The sequence below is a fragment of the Eptatretus burgeri genome, chromosome 6 (assembly GCF_056783735.1).
Source record: "Eptatretus burgeri isolate ZD-2024b chromosome 6, Ebu_testis_v1, whole genome shotgun sequence".
NCBI classification, from domain to species: domain Eukaryota; kingdom Metazoa; phylum Chordata; class Myxini; order Myxiniformes; family Myxinidae; genus Eptatretus; species Eptatretus burgeri.
The window spans coordinates 6,217,439-6,237,756 of record NC_140966.1 but is presented as its reverse complement, the minus strand read 5'-3'; the positions used below and the strand labels follow the sequence as shown (position 1 = coordinate 6,237,756).

Genomic DNA, 20,318 nt, shown 5'->3' with positions numbered 1-20,318 from the left:
CTCTTGCATTCCTCTTTTTTTCCCGCTTTTGGAATAAACTCCCTCACTCTATTCATTCCCATTCTTCCCTCCAGGCCTTCAAAACAGCTGCTCACCACCACCTCTTATCATCCCCCATCCAAATCCTCGATCTTTTCTACCCCCGATAATCCACCCAAGCCCACCTCCTTCAAATTCCCTGCTTTCCTTCCTGAAAGTCCCTGTAATGTCCATCTTCTATTCCCCATGTTCCCCCCCCCCCAATCCCTCTCCCTTCCACAGATCTCCTAATGTCTCTGTTCCCCACTATTTTGTCCTTCCCACTCCCTCCCCTCCTGTCTCATGCCCCCCATTGATATGCGTTGTGTGTTCGCTCTCATACGAGCCTCGACAAGGTATACAAAAAAAAAATAGTGAAGATCACAGCTCTTGGCCATCCTGCCAGCCCTCATTCCTGACAGTCCATCAAATTTCGATGTTGTCTCGGTTCAAGTCATCCTAAGTACTCATTGGACTATGTTTGACTCTGAAGTTTAGTTTGAAAAACATGCTCAGTTCACTTGTTGGTTGCAACTTATAAGAAAGTTACACAGCCCAAGAGATTGTATTCAAACGGAAGACCAAGAAGGAACCCAAAGAAGTAAAGAGCAAAGATGGAGTCATCAGGAGGAACCTGGATAGGATTTGGGTTTCAGCCGCAACTCCAGAACCCTCAAACCCATCCAGGCGCATCCAAGTGAGCCTTACAGAAAAATTTCTGCAAGACTTCACTTCTTCAAGACAGATAGATAAGTGAAAGGACCAAAGAACAAAGATGTCGGGAATAACCCGACTAGATAGATATCAACAGTTACTCCCCAGGCTCAAGCGCAACAACATGTACAAGCTACCAGAGGTCCGTTTGAGATATATCTCTGCCAAGTTATTGTCTGAAACCATTCTTTCTTTCAGAGTTGTCATCTTCAAGGAGTACATCTGGAGTGAAGATTTTGTTAAGCATGATGAATTACTTGCATGCATATGTAAGAGTTCATCCAACTGTCAACATGGATAAGTCATCCTTTTTGTCAGATGCCATTGGGAGATGGCCCTATAACCTTTCGTGGCCAGAAAGAGTTAAAGATGTTTCGTCACGTGTGTCCCATCTTGAACCGGGCAGGAGCCAGGTAAGAGAGACGCCTCAGTCATTCCATGATCGACGACGCTGTGGCACCCCTGCCCAATAAACTCCTCCCCCCACACCCTGGGCCACCCAAGAATGGCCGCTCATGATTAGAGATGACCAGATGATGTGCCATTAATGTACGCTGCCCAACACCCCACGGTGCCGATTGGTTTAGAATTGGTGCTGTTGATTGGGTCATGATGTTGTTACTAGGTGTGGAGTGACTCGTGATTTGTGAAGGGGACCGATGTAGATGCTTCGGCTGGGGGGAGGGAGGACTTTGGGGGGGGGGGTTGATGCAGAAGGAGGCATGTTCTCAGTTGATTTGAATGGGGATTGGAAAGAGACACTCGCCTGGAGGCTTCATGGCTGGCCGAAGCTGGCAATTGATACCTGGAACCTTTCCTGCCTGTGATCTCTATCTCACCAGATTTTTGTGCGCATAGTTTGTGGGCATTTCGGAGGTTTACTTTCTTTTCTTGTTGCATAAGTTATTGTGTTTATTAGCCCCCATTGGACTTCGTTCAAAACGGGGGTTTCTGGATTTCGTCTCGATTTTCGTGTCCGTGCGTGTGTCCGTAACCATATCTCGGAAATGTATGGACTGATTTTATTTGTACTTCACACAAAGACAACACATGATGGTATACATATGCGCATCATTTTTTTTTTAGAACAGATCAAAGATGGCCGACCGGCGGCCATTTTAGTTGTAAAAAATACACCATGTTGAACATGTCCTCAAACATTTCTAGGACATGCATTTACCGATGTTGTTTAAACTAGTCACACAGATAACAAACGACGGCTTTTATAAGCACATCATTTATTTTTTTGAGATCAGATCTAAGATGGATGACCGGTGGCCATTTTAGTTGAAAAAAAAAACCCAGTGTTGTTTAAACTAGTCACACAGATATTGAATGATGGCTTACATAAGCACGTCATTTATTTTTTCGATATCCAATCCAAGATGACCGACTGTCAGCCATTTTGTTACTCAAATGTGTTCCCAACCATTTCTCAGACATGCATGGTCCGATTTTGTTCAAACTTGGCACAAGCACCGTACATGATGGCATACACGTGCACCTCACTTTATTTTGCGATCTTCTCAAAGATGGTGTGTGTGTGTGTGTGTGTGTGTGTGTGTGTGTGTGTGTGTGTGTGTGTGTGTGTGTGTGTGTGTGTGTGTGTGTCCATTTCTGCCATCCTCATGCAAACTGTTTTGGCTTTATGGAGTATCCTTTGAGGGGAAATTGGTTACAAAGAGCAATAATGAGCAAAAGATGCTCATTAAATCACTGAGAACGTACAATTCTCAGGGTGCTTCATGCAAAATGCGGCCTTAAGCTGGCCATCTTCGAGACAAACTACCTCGGTGTGTGTGATTCCAGCACAACTGAGTTTGCAGTTTTGTGTTTGCACATGACAAAACTATTAGCAGAGAACTTATCAAGCAAGGCAGGCATGTTAATTAACAAAATTTACTGCATTGCCATCACGGGTTCACCAAACATACCATTTTGCAAATTAAGCTATTTCATGAAACTAGACAATACTTTAAATAAATAAAAATACAAAATGGAGTCCGAGAGGGATGTGTTTGAATCACACAATTTGTAACAACCTGTGCCTTTATCACATTAGCTCATTACTTGGCAAAAAAAATTATTTTGCCAATATGTTGATTTGTTTTGTTTGATTGTTTAGTTGTCTGTCCGCTCGCCTACTGCCCAAACTGCTCAGCCGATCATTCTGAAACTTTCGGAGATTGTATGTACCGTCCCTTCGACGGTCGATCGATGGTCAAGGTGAGGACAACATAGGCAGAATTTCTAAAATTGTTTGTAAAATTGTCAGTTTTCATTCGATTGACTTAAAATTTGAAGACCATTTGCAGATCAGCTTACTGAATTCAAGCACCAATTATTTTTGAGGTCAACATCGGTCAAAAGGTCAACATAGGCCAAATTTCTAAAATTGTTAATTTTCATCCAATTGACTTGAAATTTAAGCAGGATTTGCATATACCGGGTGGATGAGTTGGTTAGTTGACTTCAAGAAGCTGATTCGATTTTGGTTCAAATCCAGCCAATCAGTGGGATGCAAAATGTAAACTGTTCAGCCTGGTGGAGGTATGCGTTCTGCTAAATGCCATTCTACTTTGTTCTGTTTTGCCAAGTGTAGCTCTAAGAGTGATTTTTCATTTCCATTGTTGCCTTTTACCTTTTCTCTCTTCCTTGATGTAGTTTGATTCATAATTGCCATGTAAGTCCTACATATGAGTTTGCCTTTCCAGTGAGTACTATTTATATGAATCTCTGACTTCTCTATTGGCACAGTAACGTCTCATGTTGAATATATATGGATGATACATAGCATCTCTACAATACAATTATAACTCTGCTGCAGCTGGACGCCCATACTAAGGTTTATCTCTGAGCAGTATGAACAGTACCTTGTTGAGGAGAGACGTTTGCACCGCAAGTGTCACGTTCCCGACACACGTGTGCATTGCTGCTTGTACTGCATCCCTCCGAGCGGACACATGTGAGTCATTAAATGTAAAGATAGAACCAAATAACATGATATTTAACAGTGAATAAGACAAATTACATGATTTCTAAGAATGGAATAACAAGGATATTCCTTTTGGTTCTAGGCTGCGTCCACTTGATGTTGAAGTGCTGAAGAGACTTAGTCCAGTGGTCAACTTGGTTCCTGTGATCAGCAAAGCCGATGCTCTCACTCCAACTGAACGGACCACATTTCGTCATCAGGTAATCCGTTTCTCTTTGATTTAAATCATCGTGTTTTCTCTCTAACTACAGGATAACTAAGTGGCGTTGTAAATTTACGTCACCACTTGCAAGTTTGGAGCTTTGCCGTGGAACAACTATCCGAAGCAGGAACCGGACACGATATCTCCGTTCCGCATTAACAGTGTAGAAAATTGAGGTAGACCTCATTATCTTCCATATAATAATGCTGAGTTATATTTAACGTTTCATCCCATGGTGTCCTTTGTAAAGAGTAGTGAGCCATCGTGGGAACCCAAAACAAATTCCAATTTTCTGCTCTAACCTACATCAGCACGACAGTTTCTCCCCAGCAAATGATGCTCCCTGCAAGCATATGTGCTACATACAAAATAATAAGAGGGTAAACCAAGAAAAAGCTGCAGCTATTGCAGTCCACAAAGGAAACCAAATTTGCCAGAGAAGTGGAGGGACAACTCCAATATTGGTGTGATTGCTAAAACCTGGTGCACAAATGTCAACAAACGGTACAATCAGATTGTCCTTAATTGAAAAGTTCCTTTTTTGTACATGAGAAAGACCAAGTGAGCTTAATAAAGTTTATTTCAGGAGTTAAGTACTTTTAAGGCACATCCAACAAAAATAGAGAACTCACTCATGTGTGTGAGTAGACGCGTGGTCGTTCGCACATGATCACTTTTCGAGCAGGCCACTTACATGGCCACCATCACAAACAACTCGATGATCAAGAAACCGACTTGGTGACATTTTCGACATGTAAAAATCAATGCTTTGACATTGACATCATGGCACTGTCAACCTATTATGAGAGTAAACTGCATTTTTCCAGCACACTTATGTGCCCAATTTCCCAAGTTTTGGGCACAGTCGCTTTGCTATTTTGGCTGATATAGATGCAGCCAGAGCCATTTGGATGTAGCAAAAACGTGTTAGTCGTGTTGGACATTATTTCTTCTGAGTTCATGCAGGTCTTTCGTTGGATGCCAATTGTAAATGGATCTCAGTCAAACTGTCATCTGCTGCAGTGCCAGCAGAGGAAAATGTATGGTGGAATAAAGCCGGCTGTTTATCAAGCAATGGGGACATGAAACATCCCATATCTTTCACAAGAATCAGCATCAGCCTTTGAACCAATATCTTGGCTGAATTACAAATGAATTTTAAAGTCAACCAGAGTTCACCACTCAGCCTCATTATAACCCTTTTTTACGCATGGTTTGAAACTGTCGTCAGAGCCAACCCCATGAAACTTCATAAACTAATGATGAACATTTAATTGAAGATCCGATTGGATATTTATTCTTTTGATCTCATCTTTCTTTGTTTTCTCCATTTATTTATTTTTACCAATTTTTTCCTCTCTGCCAACCCCCCCGCCCCCCTTTACCTCCCACCATTAGATCCAGGCAGACATGGCTGCTCATGGAATCGATTTCTTTCCACAAATAATATTGGACGAAGATCCTCTCACAACAGCAGGAAACCAAGCTCTGCGTGTGAGCTTCGTACCGGGTTTGCACTATTATGAAGAAGATTAATGAGGCGTATTTTTAATAAGTGGCAGATCAAGGGAACTGAAATGTATGGATTAGTGTTCAGTAAATGTAGAACAAGTTGGAAGAGTATGGTGGGAGGAAGATGATATATAAATTGGCTTGCAACAGGGATGAGGATGATGAGGGCATGAATGGGGAGGCTAATGACAGAGAGGGGGCAGTGTTGTAGGTGTGGGAAGGATGTTTCAAAGAGCTGTTGAACCTGGAATGAAGCAAGAGTGAGCTGGAGCTACTGTGTTATGTAGAGGGGAAATTGGAGTTGGTGGAGATCACGGAGGAGGAAGTGTGGACAACATTGAAGAGGATGAAGAAGGGAAGAGCACCAGGCATTGGTGAGGTGTGACCAGAGATGATAACTGCAGCGGAAGAAGTCGGAGTCAGTTGGATGAAGAGGCTGTTGAATATATGTATGAGAGGGTTTGATTCTGGAGGAGTGCAGGATAGGGTTAATTGTGCTGATATGGAAGGGAAAGGGCGATGTTTAAGATCCAGGGAAGTACAGGGGCATTATGCTCCTAAGAAACATCATGAAGGTGCTGGAGAGGATTCTGGACGGAGGATAAGGAAGTGTGGAGTTGGAGATCGAGGAAGAGCAGCAAACGTTTACAAAGGGTATGGGGATGATGGATGGGATGTTCTCACTGAGGCAGCTGGTGGAGAAGACGTTGAAGGTGCAAGGTGAGATGGCATTGTGATTTGTGAACCTGGAGAAGGCCTACAACACTGTCCCAAGAGAGATGTTGATGGCGACACTGAGATGGATGGGAGTGCCAGAAGCAGTAGTCAGGTTGGTGGAAGGGATGTACAAGGGAACAAAGATCAGGCAGGGAAATAGGTTTGAGTGTCTGTGAAGAACAATGACGAGGATGGTAAGTCTGACGCAGAGGTGCGGAGGAGGATTCGGGTGGATGCAAATGCACGGAGGAGGGTGGAGGGAGTGATGGCAGACAGAAAGATAAAGAGGAAATTGAAAGGGAAGGTTCTGATGTCGTGTGCAATGCTGGTCTACCTTTACGGTCTGGAGACGGTGGCACTGACAGACAACAAGAGAGGCTGTAGGTTTGTGAGAACAAGAGGTGGTTGGAGAGTGGAGAGAGTTGGCTGAGGACAGAGGGAAGTGGAGGAGTATCGTGGTCAAGGCAGGACAGAAGCCTGGTGCCATCAGACCTCACCCATTATTGAGGGAAGATGAGGAGAAGAAGATACTTGCTAACAATATGTGTTTCGATTACATTATTTTATGATTTTATTTGCTCCACACAATAAAATGATATTTACATTGCCAGTTGTTGCTAGCAAATGCATTTTGGACTGAGATTCAATTCTGCATTCAGCCTGCTAGTAACATCATTTTACTGAGGTGTGCCCATGCTGCTGATGCAGTGCCTATGTGCATCTGGGCAGAAATTTTGACTGTTTCATCATCAGATGGCAAAAGGGCTAAACCTTGAAGTCAGATGCATAAGTACAATGTTTTTTTTTCTGTTCACCCAGAGTCATGGAGAAAATTTTTTTACAGCCATTCTAAAGCTACCTTGTTTGAGTTTGAAGAATGCCTCATTTTTAGGGCTAAGGAAAATGACGTTAGGTACCATCTCACTACTTATGCTCCTACATTCACAATATCGGTGTCATATGAGTTGTGTTAATGTGAAGTATAAGTGCAAGATAATAATTTTGCAATAAATTAAATATCTGGGTCATCAGAGGTCAGACGTTTGTCATCCAAATTGTCAACAGGCCAAAATAAAAACACTAGTTTGAGATTTCACCAAAACTCCTTTTCGTGGAGTAATTCAAGGTATTTTATGGTTATGTCATAACAGAAGGTAGTGTGAATCAATTTGTGTATGATGAAACCCTGTTATCTAGGAATTATTTTATAAATAGTAAGGAAAACAAGTTTAGATTTCAATTAATTTTATTTGAACACCTACAGTTTTCTAAGTCAATTTTTACTTGAGGTGAAAACATATACATTTCAAATACCAATGAGTGATCACTTGGCTCTTGCACATGAAAACAATTATAAAACTAGAAGGGCACTCTGCACTCAGTGCAGCGCATACCTCCGCCACGCAATGACTGATCCACGAAAACATATCGGGCCCAATACATTTTTGAAATTTCATGCGATACAGTACCACATCGTTTTTGGCCCTATCTCTCATTGGTGAATAATCACTTTAAAAATTAAAAAAAATACCATATTATGTGTCATTCTTGCTCACTCTCCTCGTGTTCACTGTCCGAATCATTTTCATCATGCTTGTGGGAGGTGTAAGGATTAGTGCATCTATCCTGTGCCGTACATTTACAGAAAGCCATGCATGATACACTTGCTGATGTGCATGACCAGTTCTTCCTGGAGCACTACAGCCACAAGCCACTACTTTAATGAGCTCTGGCAGAGCAGCCTCAGACACACCAGTGCAAGGGTTAGGGACACCATCTATAATGTCCCATCCAAATTCTGTGATGTTGACGTCAGGTGGCTCCAGCTGATCTGCAACTTTCCATGGCATGATTTGGAGATGGGCTTGCTTGATGTGTTCATCTGAGGCAAGATCAGTGGGAGGCAAGCTCTTGATCTTGGAAGTGTCTTTCTTAATGGTGAAGGTAGAATGTCTTCGATGGTTCATAGAAGTGTGAGGTTGTTTTTTCTTGCCCAGGGTACTCACAAATTTATGGACAGCTGTGATGACATCACAACGGTTTGACTCTTGTTCGCCAAGTACCTCCAGGTCAATCTCATGCAAAAAGCTGGAGAACCTTGTGGCCAAGGTTGTTTTTTGTATACATCATCAAGGCTCGTGGAAGAGCTAATACTAGTACTCTGAACGGATCAGGATGCAGTAGGACAAAAGGAACAGCAGAGAGAGGGAGGAAACACCAACAGCAGAGTTGAAGGCCAAGATGGGGACACATACAAATCAATGGATGTGGGGAGGGATGGGGGGGGCAAGTGGAGGAGGCATGGGGTGGACAAGATGAATTCAGAAGGAAACTCTCAGGAGGGAAAACTGGAAATTTGGATGGAGGAGGGATTGGGATAGGGAGGGATGGGTTTAATGAGGGTAGAAATTATCATAGTTTTGGAATGGGGACGAACTGAGATGGTGGTAAACAGCTGTCTTGAAGACCTGTGGGGAAGAGTGAGATTGAAGAGGATGTGGAAGTTGATCCCACAGGCAGAAAAAAGAAAAGAGGAACAAGGGAGTGGAGGTGAGCAGTGATCCTGGATTTCGGTGGAGTCCTGCAGAAACCTATGGGGGACAAAGCACGGAAAGAGCAGAGGGTGCAAGGCCATAAAAGCAGGAGGTAGAATACGGAGACCACCGTCTGCGATGGCGAAGTGATAGTCCCATAGACTCAGCTTCATCGCAGGAGATATTGACCTCTGAAGACCCACAAATTAAATTTATGACCAAAATATGATATTGTACTTCTTCTTTTTGTTAATCCAACTTATTTGCACCAAAATTGTGAACATAAGAACATAAGTAGTGAAGTTGTGCCAAACTTAATGCTTTTTTCTATCCCTTAAAAAGGAGGCGTTTTTCGACTCAAACACGGTATTTTTTTGAAAGGCTGTATAAAAATACTGTATCTCAATGACAAAGCGTCTTCATGCAGTTTCTGATTCAGGAGGCCCTAAATGACCAGAAACCATAAAAAAAGTATACTATGTACCCTACTTCAAGGTTTATCTAAAATAGATGCATCTGGCAACTGGATTACAGGGTGCCGGTAATATATCGCATACTCTTCACAAAGCACACCATGGCCGTGGGATCCTTAACGTCTGCTAACTAATGCTGGCAGATAGGACACCCAGTTGAAATGTCCATCGGAGGGAAGTCACACACATTGATGAATCACCCTGCTTGAGAAACACAAGGATGACAGTTTATAGCTGGGCCAACATTCAAACTCTGATGAAACAGCTCCAAGGCAAGTGTTCGTACTTTCATGTTATTCTGCAAGCCCTGTTCACCAGTTATAAATAGCGAAGCTGAATTTATTTCCTTTTGTTGCTGTTATGAATTTTCTTTTAATCTCCTCTTTTATGTCCTCGCTTTTTTTCCTTTTATCAGTTCGTATGACCTCTATTTCATCATTTTTGATGACAAGGATCACAGGGCAATCAGGCAAATGTGATCTCTCCGATTGTTGTGACATTGTCGAGGACTATGCAGAGCGTAAGCTGCAACAAATGAAATCCTATCTTGGTTTCACCATTTTTTGTGTAATCTTGTTCGTGATTTTACACCATCTCTTGAGAGTACAGATTAGCATGAGTATGGTGGAGCTTCAATTTTGCTGCTAACACAGTGAAGCAAATCTGTTTTGCATTGGATCTCCATTGCACTAAATAAGTAAGAGTTATTTGCTGCCCTTGGTAATGTGGATGAGAAACATAATGCAGATCAGATATATGATGAAACAATGATCAGATTTCTTACCACACTGCACTATATTATACCTCCTGGATCATGAGGTCCATTTACCTTGTGCATTAAAAGCGACTGAGGCAGCTGAATTTATTCCCTTTTAGTGGTCAGGGTCAAAAGGGTGACAGGGCATTCACATGTAATTGCGTCAGATGATGCATTGTGTTTCAGATTGTCGGGAGGAAACATGGCTGAAATGAACATAATTTTGGTGATAGCGGTGTTGTTTGTTCTTTTGTGGATCAATCTTACCTTCATAGGGCAGCGAATCGGGGATGACTATCAGTTCAATCCTGTGTTCTCTCTCCACCGCTAATTCCTTTCAACACAATGCACGCTGGAAACGAGTCCATGACATCCAATGAATCATGAATACGTGTCGGTCCATCAAATCACAGATACATATGTCAGTCAATCCGATCGCAAATAGATTCATGAGTCGATATTTTGAATATGAAAATGGTATATTTTAAAAAGGTTTATGAAATGAATCGGTTAAAAAGTATATGCTGGGGCTTTGAAAGTTTGTAATCACAAAATTGAGCTAAAAATGCAAACCAAGCTCCAACAGGTAGGTGTATATGAGTATCTGATGCTTGAGACTGCAATTAAATGATGGATACCTGTGTATGCTAGAAGGTTCATGGAAGAGTAAGCTCACAGGAGAGTATGAATTGAATTTACAGTGCGGCCACTCTTAGAGATACAAAGTAAGGGAATGAATGAACAAGAAAAAAGGGAGAGAGAGACAGAGAGACAGAGAGACAGAGAGACAGATAGAGAGAAATCACTGCAACCTGCAGGCAAGACGGTTGGGTTTGTAAGGGTTACTAGGGCTAATAATGATTGTGGGTAAAGACAGAAGATGGCGGGAGAAGTTGGTGCACTGCTTGATAAAAACTCTGGAGGGAAGAATGGGGAATAGAACAGCCTCTGGAAGGTGGCACCATATATGGAAGAAGTGAGGAATAAAAGAGTTGAGGTGTGCAACACTGACAGGACATGGGGGCACAATTTAAGAGTGAAGGCAAGGAGAGTTAGGATGGCAGTAAGGCAAGGGTCTTTCACCCAGAGAGTGGTGAATGCAGTGAATGGTCTCCCTCCAAAGGAAGTTAGCACAACTGGACATGCTTGATTGGTCCAATGGCCTCCTAGATCCATGCATTGAACTATGGACAAAGGCCTGAGAGATTGTGAGTTCACCAAAAAAAAGTTCCTGATCTTCACAAAAATCTAATCAGTTCGTCCTTGTCACACAACGAAACTTTCCACAAAATTTCATGAGGATCCATCCACAACTTTTGAGATGTCTTGTACACAAGCAGAAAAACAAGCAGACAGACAGAGAGGGGTGAAAACATAACCTCTTTCACATTCGGTGGTGGAGGTAATTATCAGAATCACTAAAATTTAACACAGGTGGAGACCAATTAACCTGGTGTGTGATTTTGAAAGTAATTGGTTACACCTGAGCTAATTTACAATTGCTAATATGAGGGGGGGGTGGATACGAATCCAACCAAGATATTCCAGTTTTGTATTTTTAATTCATTTTCCAAAATTTGGAGAATTTGTTTTCCACTTGGAAGTTGTGGGTTTATGATGTGTAAATAAAGGTGGAAAAAGTCTTATTTAATGCAGTTGAATGCTATATATATATATATATATATATATATATATATATATATATATATATATATATATATATATATATATATATATATATATATATATATATATATATATATATATATATATATATATATATATATATATATATATATATATATATATATATATATATATATATATATATATATATATATATATATATGCCTGGTATTGGATTGATGGTTAGGGTGGTGGGCTTGGGATCCAAGGGCCCTGAGTTCAAATCCCGCTCAGCTGTTGAGTTAATATCAGGTGGGGTTAACTCGGCCTGTCATCCTTCCGAGGTTGGCAAAATGAGTACCAGCATGCTGGTATACTGTGTTGGAGTGGCGACCTGTCCAGGATGGTGCACAATAGCCAAGGAGACTGACTGCTTCGGCAGCACCAACGCTCTGCACAGAGTATGGTCCTGATGGATGTATGGATCTATGGATATATATATATATATATATATATATATATATATATATATATATATATATACATACATACATACATACATATATACATATATACATACATACATATATATATATATATATATATATATATATATATATATATATATATCCATACATGATATTATATTATATTATACTAGCTGAAACGCCGTCACAGATGGATTCCGTTCATTCAACCACCCTCACCCGCTCACACACACTCGAAGGACATGGACTGGACAGGGCGTGCTTGCCCCTGCCTACTCATCCCCCGCCCCTGCCCCATTCAATTTGCTTACCCCTGCCCAAAAATGTAATTACCCCAGCCATGCCTCTTCACTCCCCGCCCCCCGTCTCTTGATCCCCCGGGCCCCTGCCCCCCTGTCCACACTCAACCCCGCCTAATTCACCCCAGCCCCCGCCCATTCCCCCCCCCCGTTTCCCGCTTTCAATTTGCTTACCCCCGCCCAAAAATTTTCTTACCTTGCCCCCTGCCTCTTCTCTCCCTGCCCCAGTCTCTTCATCCCCCGCCCCCGCCTCTTCACTCCTCACCCCCGTCTCAATGAAAAGTGTTTATTCTGCTTCAGAGTTGAAGTTTGACTATTGCCACGATGTGCGATGCACTCTTACATGTACGAAGTTTCTTTCAGTCCAGGTCACACTACCGAGAAAAACGTGACGCGACCGCTCGGAGGAGCACAAAATTGGTCCTTCAGTATTAATATATAGATTGTTTGTGATAGCAAGATAAAAAAAAAATTGTTTGATTTGGGAATATAAAATATATTGGTCAATAACATACCTCATCCTGTATTCACTGGGAAAAATAACCTTTGTTATCCAGTCCATACAGTATTCATAAAGTTGTTTCCCTCTGCAGAACAAGATGCCATTTGCAGTTGTAGGGAGTGAGGTTGAGCATGAGCAGGACGGAACAAACGTATTGGGACGCAAAACGAGCTGGGGCATCATTGAAGGTACACCATCATGTTCGTCTTGGTTCATATATTCATCTGTGAAACAAATGAAATACACTGTGTGTGTGTGTGTGTGTGTGTGTGTGTGTGTGTGTGTGTGTGTGTGTGTGTGTGTGTGTGTGTGTGTGTGTGTGTGTGTGTGTGTGTGTGTGTGTACATACATATATATATATGTGCATATGTACATCGATATGTGTGTGTATATATATATATATATATATATATATATATATATATATATATATATATATATATATATATATATATATATATATATATATGTATATATATATATATGTATAGTATATGAGCAGATACCCGATGGCGACGGATATGGGGGACAGGACGGATCATAATACTCGATTACGGTAGTTTCTTTGGATGTTTTGTGCTGCATTCAACAGCTCAGTTCATATTGGTGATGTGTCTGGGTGCCCATGGTAGAGTTTGAGACTGGTCGCTTTAGATAGTTGGCCTTGACACATAGTGCCAGATGAGTAACACGAACGATTTGACATATTCATCATTTCTATATTACCTCCATCAACAGATGAACAACATGGCGGGATAAAAGTCATAAATGCCAAGTTGAACAAACGTCCTGAACTCGTGGATTTAGTTAAGTAAAGCACGGTGTCTGGGACCCAACCATTGGTTTGCCACCAAACGCTGCTAATTGTGACGTCATCGATTCCCTCTTTAAAATTCCATCTGTTTTCTATTTTTTGAATCCGCTGTCACCTGCGTAAATACATGGAACCCATAATGTGAAGATTTCGGAAGTATGAACATAATATGTTCGGAGAAAAGTGTGTTCGAAGTTCCAGGCTTACGTCCATTAAATATTATGATGTACATTGATGTATATGTATATGTATATATATATATATATATATATATATATATATATATATATATATATATATATGTTATATGTGAATATATATTTACATATATATATATATATATACATATATGTATATGTATGTGTATGTAGATATGTATGTGTATGTATATGTGTATATATATATATATATATATATATATATATATATATATATATGAATATGTATATGTATATATATATATGAATATGTATATGTACATATATATATGAATATGTATATGTACATATATATATATATATATATATATATATATATATATATATATGAATATGTATATGTTTATATATATATATATATATATATATATATATATATATATGAATATGTATATGTATATATATATATATATATGAATATGTATATATATTTATATCTTAATATGTATATATATATGTATATATATATATATATATATATATATATATATATATATATATATATATATATATATGAATATGTAAATGTATATATATATATATATATATATGAATATGTAAATGTATATATATATATATATATATATATATGAATATATATATATATATATATATATATATATATATATATATATATATATATCTATATATATATATCTATATATATATATATATATATATATATATATATATATATATCTATATATATATATATATATATCTGAATATGTATATAAATATGTATTTGCATATATATATATATATATATATATATATATATATATATATATATATATATATAAATATGTATATGTATATGTATATATATGAATATATGTTTGTTAACATATGTGTTTGTAAACCAGATAAGGAGTTTTCATGCGGTCAGGAGCCCCGTAGTGAGAATGGTGTGTAAAATTGCAGAAGAATGTTGGAGCAAAGCCCATGTGAATGGGGTGTGAATTATGGTATGAATGGATAATTAATTAACTCTCAAGGTCTGATTTCCTGCGTTTATTACTCAGCGAGGTATGCTCAAAAAAGCCGTGTTCGTATGATTGGATCAAACGTTTGAAAGACCGAAACATGGTTGTAAAGAATAATGTTCAGATGAACAGATGTTTCTGAAGCCGGGTGTTCGTAAACAGTGGATTGTCTGTATAATCCACTGCCACTGAATTAATACACCAGGGGGTTGACTCAGCCTGTCATCCTTCCGAGGTCGGTGAAATGAGTACCAGTATACTGGGCCGGTGTATACCCCGGTTAAAATAGGTGTACCATATCCCTGTGTCGTAAGAGGCGACCAGGGTTGCTTCAGGAAGTGCATCCGGCGTAAAACATGTGCCAAATCACTATGCGGATCATACGGATGATCCGCTGTGGCGACCCCTAATGGGAGCAGCCGAAAGAAGAAGAAGAAGATGTTTAGTTAGCCCTTTCCATATGTCTGGTGGGTAAATGGGAAAGATGTGTTGCATAGGGCTCTTTTAGTTAGGTCTTCAATCTTCAACCTTTGCACTACTTCTTCCACTTTTGCCCCGCTTTGTCTCTATCACATGAAACATGCAAGCACACATGCACACAGACCAGAAGGACACAAGTAAGTGAGCACATCAAGGTTCATTTGCAGTACATGTGTTACGAATTTGGAAGCCTTGTGCACACAGACAGACAGCGGTCCTTGGAGAACAGTTATATCGGTAAATGAGTGTTTCTAGTTAGGGCCCCCTACCTGTGTCTCATGGGAATTACAAACATGCGCTGCGAAGTTATTTTGATAGTCAGGGTTTTCTTTTCTTTTTACATCCCTAATAACTATAACAACACGCCTTCACCTCGCTTCCTCCACCGGCACTATTGCATGCGTGCGTGTCAGCACGTACGTGGGCGGAGCCCACGCAGAACCATGTTGCTCTGCTTGTTTGAGGGGTGGTCCTTCGCAGGAAGGCAGAGCTGTAACACGTGGTCTGCCAAATGAGAGCGGGCCACGCATGAGCGGACCGTGCCCGAGAGCGACGAAGAAAAGGAGAGCAAATAATTGCGGCGGATCTGCTCAAGCGTGTGGAGAAACAATCTGCGCCCTGTCTTCTCGAGCGCGTGCTCTGGTTCCTGGCTCGTCCCGTTGCTGGCATGGTCTGGCTCTCTGCGCTGATCCCATCACTGGCGTGGTCTGGCTCTCTGCCCTCATCTCGTCCTGTCGCTGGAGTCTGGTTCTCCGTCAGCTCGAGTGCGTGGTCTGCTTGAGCGCGGAACGCATCGCTCGACGCTTCTGGTCTTGTGTTGTCGCTGGCATTGGCCTGGTCGCATCTCGGCGCAGCTGGTCTCGTCCTGGTTTGTTCATCTCGTCGAAGACCGCACGAGGCAGGAAGGTCCCTTTCGTTTCTTTTGGGTGTGTGTCTGTCTGTGGGCCCTGTACATATTTCTATATATACATATACATACATATACAAACACACATACATACACACATACATACATGCCAATAAATGTCAGTCTGTGTGTGTTTGTATATATATATATATATATATATATATATATATATATATATATATATATATATATATATATATATATATATATATATACATACATATACAAACACACATACATACACACATACATGCCAATAAATGTCAGTGTGTGTGTGTGTGTGTGTGTGTGTGTGTGTGTGTGTGTGTGTGTGTGTGTGTGTGCGTGCGTGCGTGCGTGCGTGCGTGCGTGCGTGCGTGCGTGCGTGCGTGCGTGCATGCGTGTCTCTTCCATAACTCCAAAACCATAAAACCTAGCAGCCTGAAACTTTGCGTGCATCCTCAGGGAACTCCAAGGAAGTGCATAACTGAAAATGTTTGTGTGAATTAAAACAATGCTTTTGAAGATAATTTAATTATATCCTGTATCAGGTAATCCTTGGCCGTCACGCTCTCTGGGGTTTTAAGGTATATCCTGGGTTACCATGCTGGGGTCTGAAGCCACCATGTTTTTAGGCCTGCTCAACCATGCATTGACTTGGAACAAGCCACAATGATTTATTTAGCATAAAGTCTTTTCCATTCTCTTTCCTCATTCATATTGTTGCGGATTCGCGCCCGCCGGCGTGCTGACGGCCACGTAACTCGAATCGCGGCACGTCACCCACCGGACGGACAATCCAGTCGTGACCCTCTCGGACTAACGCCGGGAACCAGTCACGGGTGGACCTTTCGGTCTCACCGCGATCGAGCCAATCAGCCCCCGCGTGGGATAGGGTTGCTCGCCAAATTCGACCTACCTAAGTACCCACACGGAGGGTAGACCGGGCGATCGCACCTCACCGCAGGTCGACTTCGGACACGGGCCACTTAAGCGACCCGTTCCGTACTATCGGGATAACCGAGCGGTGTTATCGTCGGCCTCGACGGTTCGATTAATTATCGGGCGTATTCAGCCCACTACCAACCCTTTACGTGAAGCAAGATGAGGATTCAATGAAAGAAATGACGAAGCGAAGCGGGAAACAGTTCAACACAAAGCACATTTATTCGCGATGAACGGAAAGCACACATATTCAATTCCACCAAAAGCACATAGAAAAGGAAAAGAAACACAATGCAATTTTACACAAAAAGCAAATGCAACAATGCAGATCTAATACCGATTACGCGAGCACACGGCAACACTTATACAATTTTACTTCACAGACGGCGCCGACAACACATACCCAAAACCAAGAAAAAGAACACCCTCAAAGATGAGGCGGGCCTGAGGCCGAGACCGGGTCGGGCCTACCCGTCTGGTGATGAGACGCGGAGCGGCGATGGTGCCTCAACTCCGCGGGCCTCGCGGACAGTGTCTGGTAGGGGGTGGGAAAGGGGCCCCCTTGGTCGCACTATCTCAGCGCGGGGGGAAACAGGAGGGGGTTGCTGATGCTCGGGGTATAGAGGATTTTATACTCTGCCTCGAGTCCCGCGACGAGCGTCTCCACCTCGAGCAGGTCGCGCCGTTGGCCTCCCTGGTGTGCAGCTCCCGGCACGACGCAAGCACCCCCTCGTCTACCCTCGCCGCCTCTCCACAGCTCCATCCCCTCCGCTCCGACTCCAACGCACACGACGACGACCAACTCCTTCTTGCTTCTTCTTCCCAACTCCACCGCCCGCGAAGTCTTAACTCTCTTGACTGACGAACGCGGTCGCTTATATAAGCCCCGTGGCTTCGCTCTCTCATCTTTGACCCCCTGCCTTCGACCTTTCACCTCGCTCCCCATTGGCCCGAGAAAAAGTGGGCGTGAATGCTTTTTGATCCATAAATTTGCATATAGCGATCGCCCTCCAACGCCCTGGAGGCGGGGCCAAATCGCCCCTCGCTCACCGATTGGACGGAACAAAAGTGGGCGTGTGTCGTTTTTGATCCGTTTTTGAAGTGGAAAATCCGTGGTTTTGTACACGCTGTTCGGCGCGCGCCCTGCACGAGTCCAACACCGGTACCCACAAGCGGCGCAAGAACGGTGGCGATGCGACGGTTGCGAGGTGTGACGTGAAGCGGCGCCGCGGTGGATGGTTGATGTTGTGGTTGGTGGTGGTAACAATGGCGGTTGGTCCAAAATAAAGATAGTAAAAGAAAAACGGCTATCCTGAAGAGTCGCAGCACGCATGAATAACATTTATTCCCACTAGACAACGGGTTTGGGCCTAACTACACATATACTTACGGAGATATCTCACCTAAGGGACCTGAATGGTGGTTTGCGAATTTGGTAACCACAACAATATTATCAAATGTCTGTTTATCATAGCTACAAATCGCTGGGTATATTACAGTGCTGATGAATGCCTGGATACACCAGTGTTCATGGCTTTGTTTCATTTTCACACATGCGATAACCTCGAGAATCTCTTAAATTCAGCCAAATTATAAAATTTAAATTCCAAAATCAAATGTAGCAGCAGTTCCGACTCCTAAAAAAATGTTCATTTGTCCAATTTGGACATATTTGACATTGCGGGCATCCCTGGGAGGTGTATGTTTAATATGATGGCTCGGTGATTGATAATCGCATGCTAAAGGCCCAGTCACACCTTGACGTTTTAGCCAGCGATGGCAACGTATTAAAATTTATGTAAAACGCTGGCTTACGTTGAACTTTTGATGTTTTTTTTTAAAGATTCGGATGTATTCATAGCGAATGGTCTTATGTATAACGCATTGGTAACGGACACAGAACGTTTCGTTGTGTTATAGATAACTTATACCAACGAATGCTGAACCTGTTGTCGGCCTACACAACCGATGCCCAACGATAGTCTAACTTCGGCATAGCGCGTTGCACGCATCGCCGACGATGTCGTGACGTAGCCTATTAAAAGACTGACGCACAACGATTCGAATCATAACTGCCGTAGAAATGGAAGTGTCAACATCGCAGTCACACCTTGGTGATCTTGCCAGCGTATGCCGACCTAAGAAAAATGTGTCTAAAACGTTGGGGGCACGTCAAATACGGTATGAGTAAGTTTGGTATACGTGAGTAGAACGCTAACGTACGCTATCATACGTTGTAGTAAGTAGAGTACGTCAAGAAATTTTAAACATGTTCAAAAATTTACGACGTACTCGGTGTATGACACACGTTCCGCATGCGATGGGGATAAGTTGTACACACGATATGTGGACGCTTACAATAGTCCACAAAGGCTACTTATAAGCTACTCATAAGTCGAAACACGTTGCGGTAATGTCTTTTTTACGCGAAACTTATTTCTAACTTATGTTTGACGTGCTTTGAACCAATTCTTTACGTAGTCCCAACGTACAACGACGTATGGCAGTGTTTTTCAGCGTGCTCCCAATGTTATCAAAACTTACCCATAACGTATTCAACGTGTGCCAGCGTTTTAGAAAAAAAAATTCAAAAATCGGCATACGTTGGCTAAAACGTCAAGGTGTGACCGGGCCTTTAAGCAAGCCGCTTCTTATCAACCACTTCGTTGGAGTGCTTCAGTTACTTGACAAGCACTCTACAATATTCACACTTCATTGAATGCGATATCGAATGACTTGAACAAAGTTCAGGGGCCACTTGCGTGCATTGGCCATGTGTTGTTCTGTGGTGCAACAAGCGGTGACTGGCTCGTTGAAAATGTGAAATTTTATTTTCCACGACATTTCCCCTTTTTGTATGATCTTCCATTATACAACCCATCACTTTGGCATAGATAAATGCAAATAAAAATAAAATGTTTCGTTTTTTATCCCCCGCCACATGGCGGAAGGGGGATATTGTTGTTACCTGGGTCGTCCGTCCGTCCGGCTGTCCATCCGTCTGTCCGTCCGGCTGGCTGGGCATCAACATTTATAGCTGTGAGTGCGATAACTCATAAACTGTTCGCCATATCGATTTGAAATTTGGGTCACACATGTACCACCTGAAAAGGAAGAACCCTATTGATTTTGGGCGTGGCCGGATCCAAGAT

General features: G+C 41.8%; 1 protein-coding gene across 3 annotated transcripts in view; it reads left to right on the top strand.

Annotated features, from left to right (window-relative positions):
• Positions 1–20,318, top strand: part of LOC147024184 (uncharacterized) — a 152,419-nt gene that overhangs the window by 124,997 nt on the left and 7,104 nt on the right. For all 3 annotated transcript variants that reach the window (XM_085883849.1, XM_085883848.1, XM_085883847.1), the window contains exons 6-9: positions 3,560–3,697; positions 3,810–3,927; positions 5,328–5,423; positions 12,929–13,025. In XM_085883849.1, the coding sequence (XP_085739975.1) occupies positions 3,560–3,697; positions 3,810–3,927; positions 5,328–5,423; positions 12,929–13,025 (449 nt within the window). The remainder of the gene's footprint in view (positions 1–3,559; positions 3,698–3,809; positions 3,928–5,327; positions 5,424–12,928; positions 13,026–20,318) is intronic.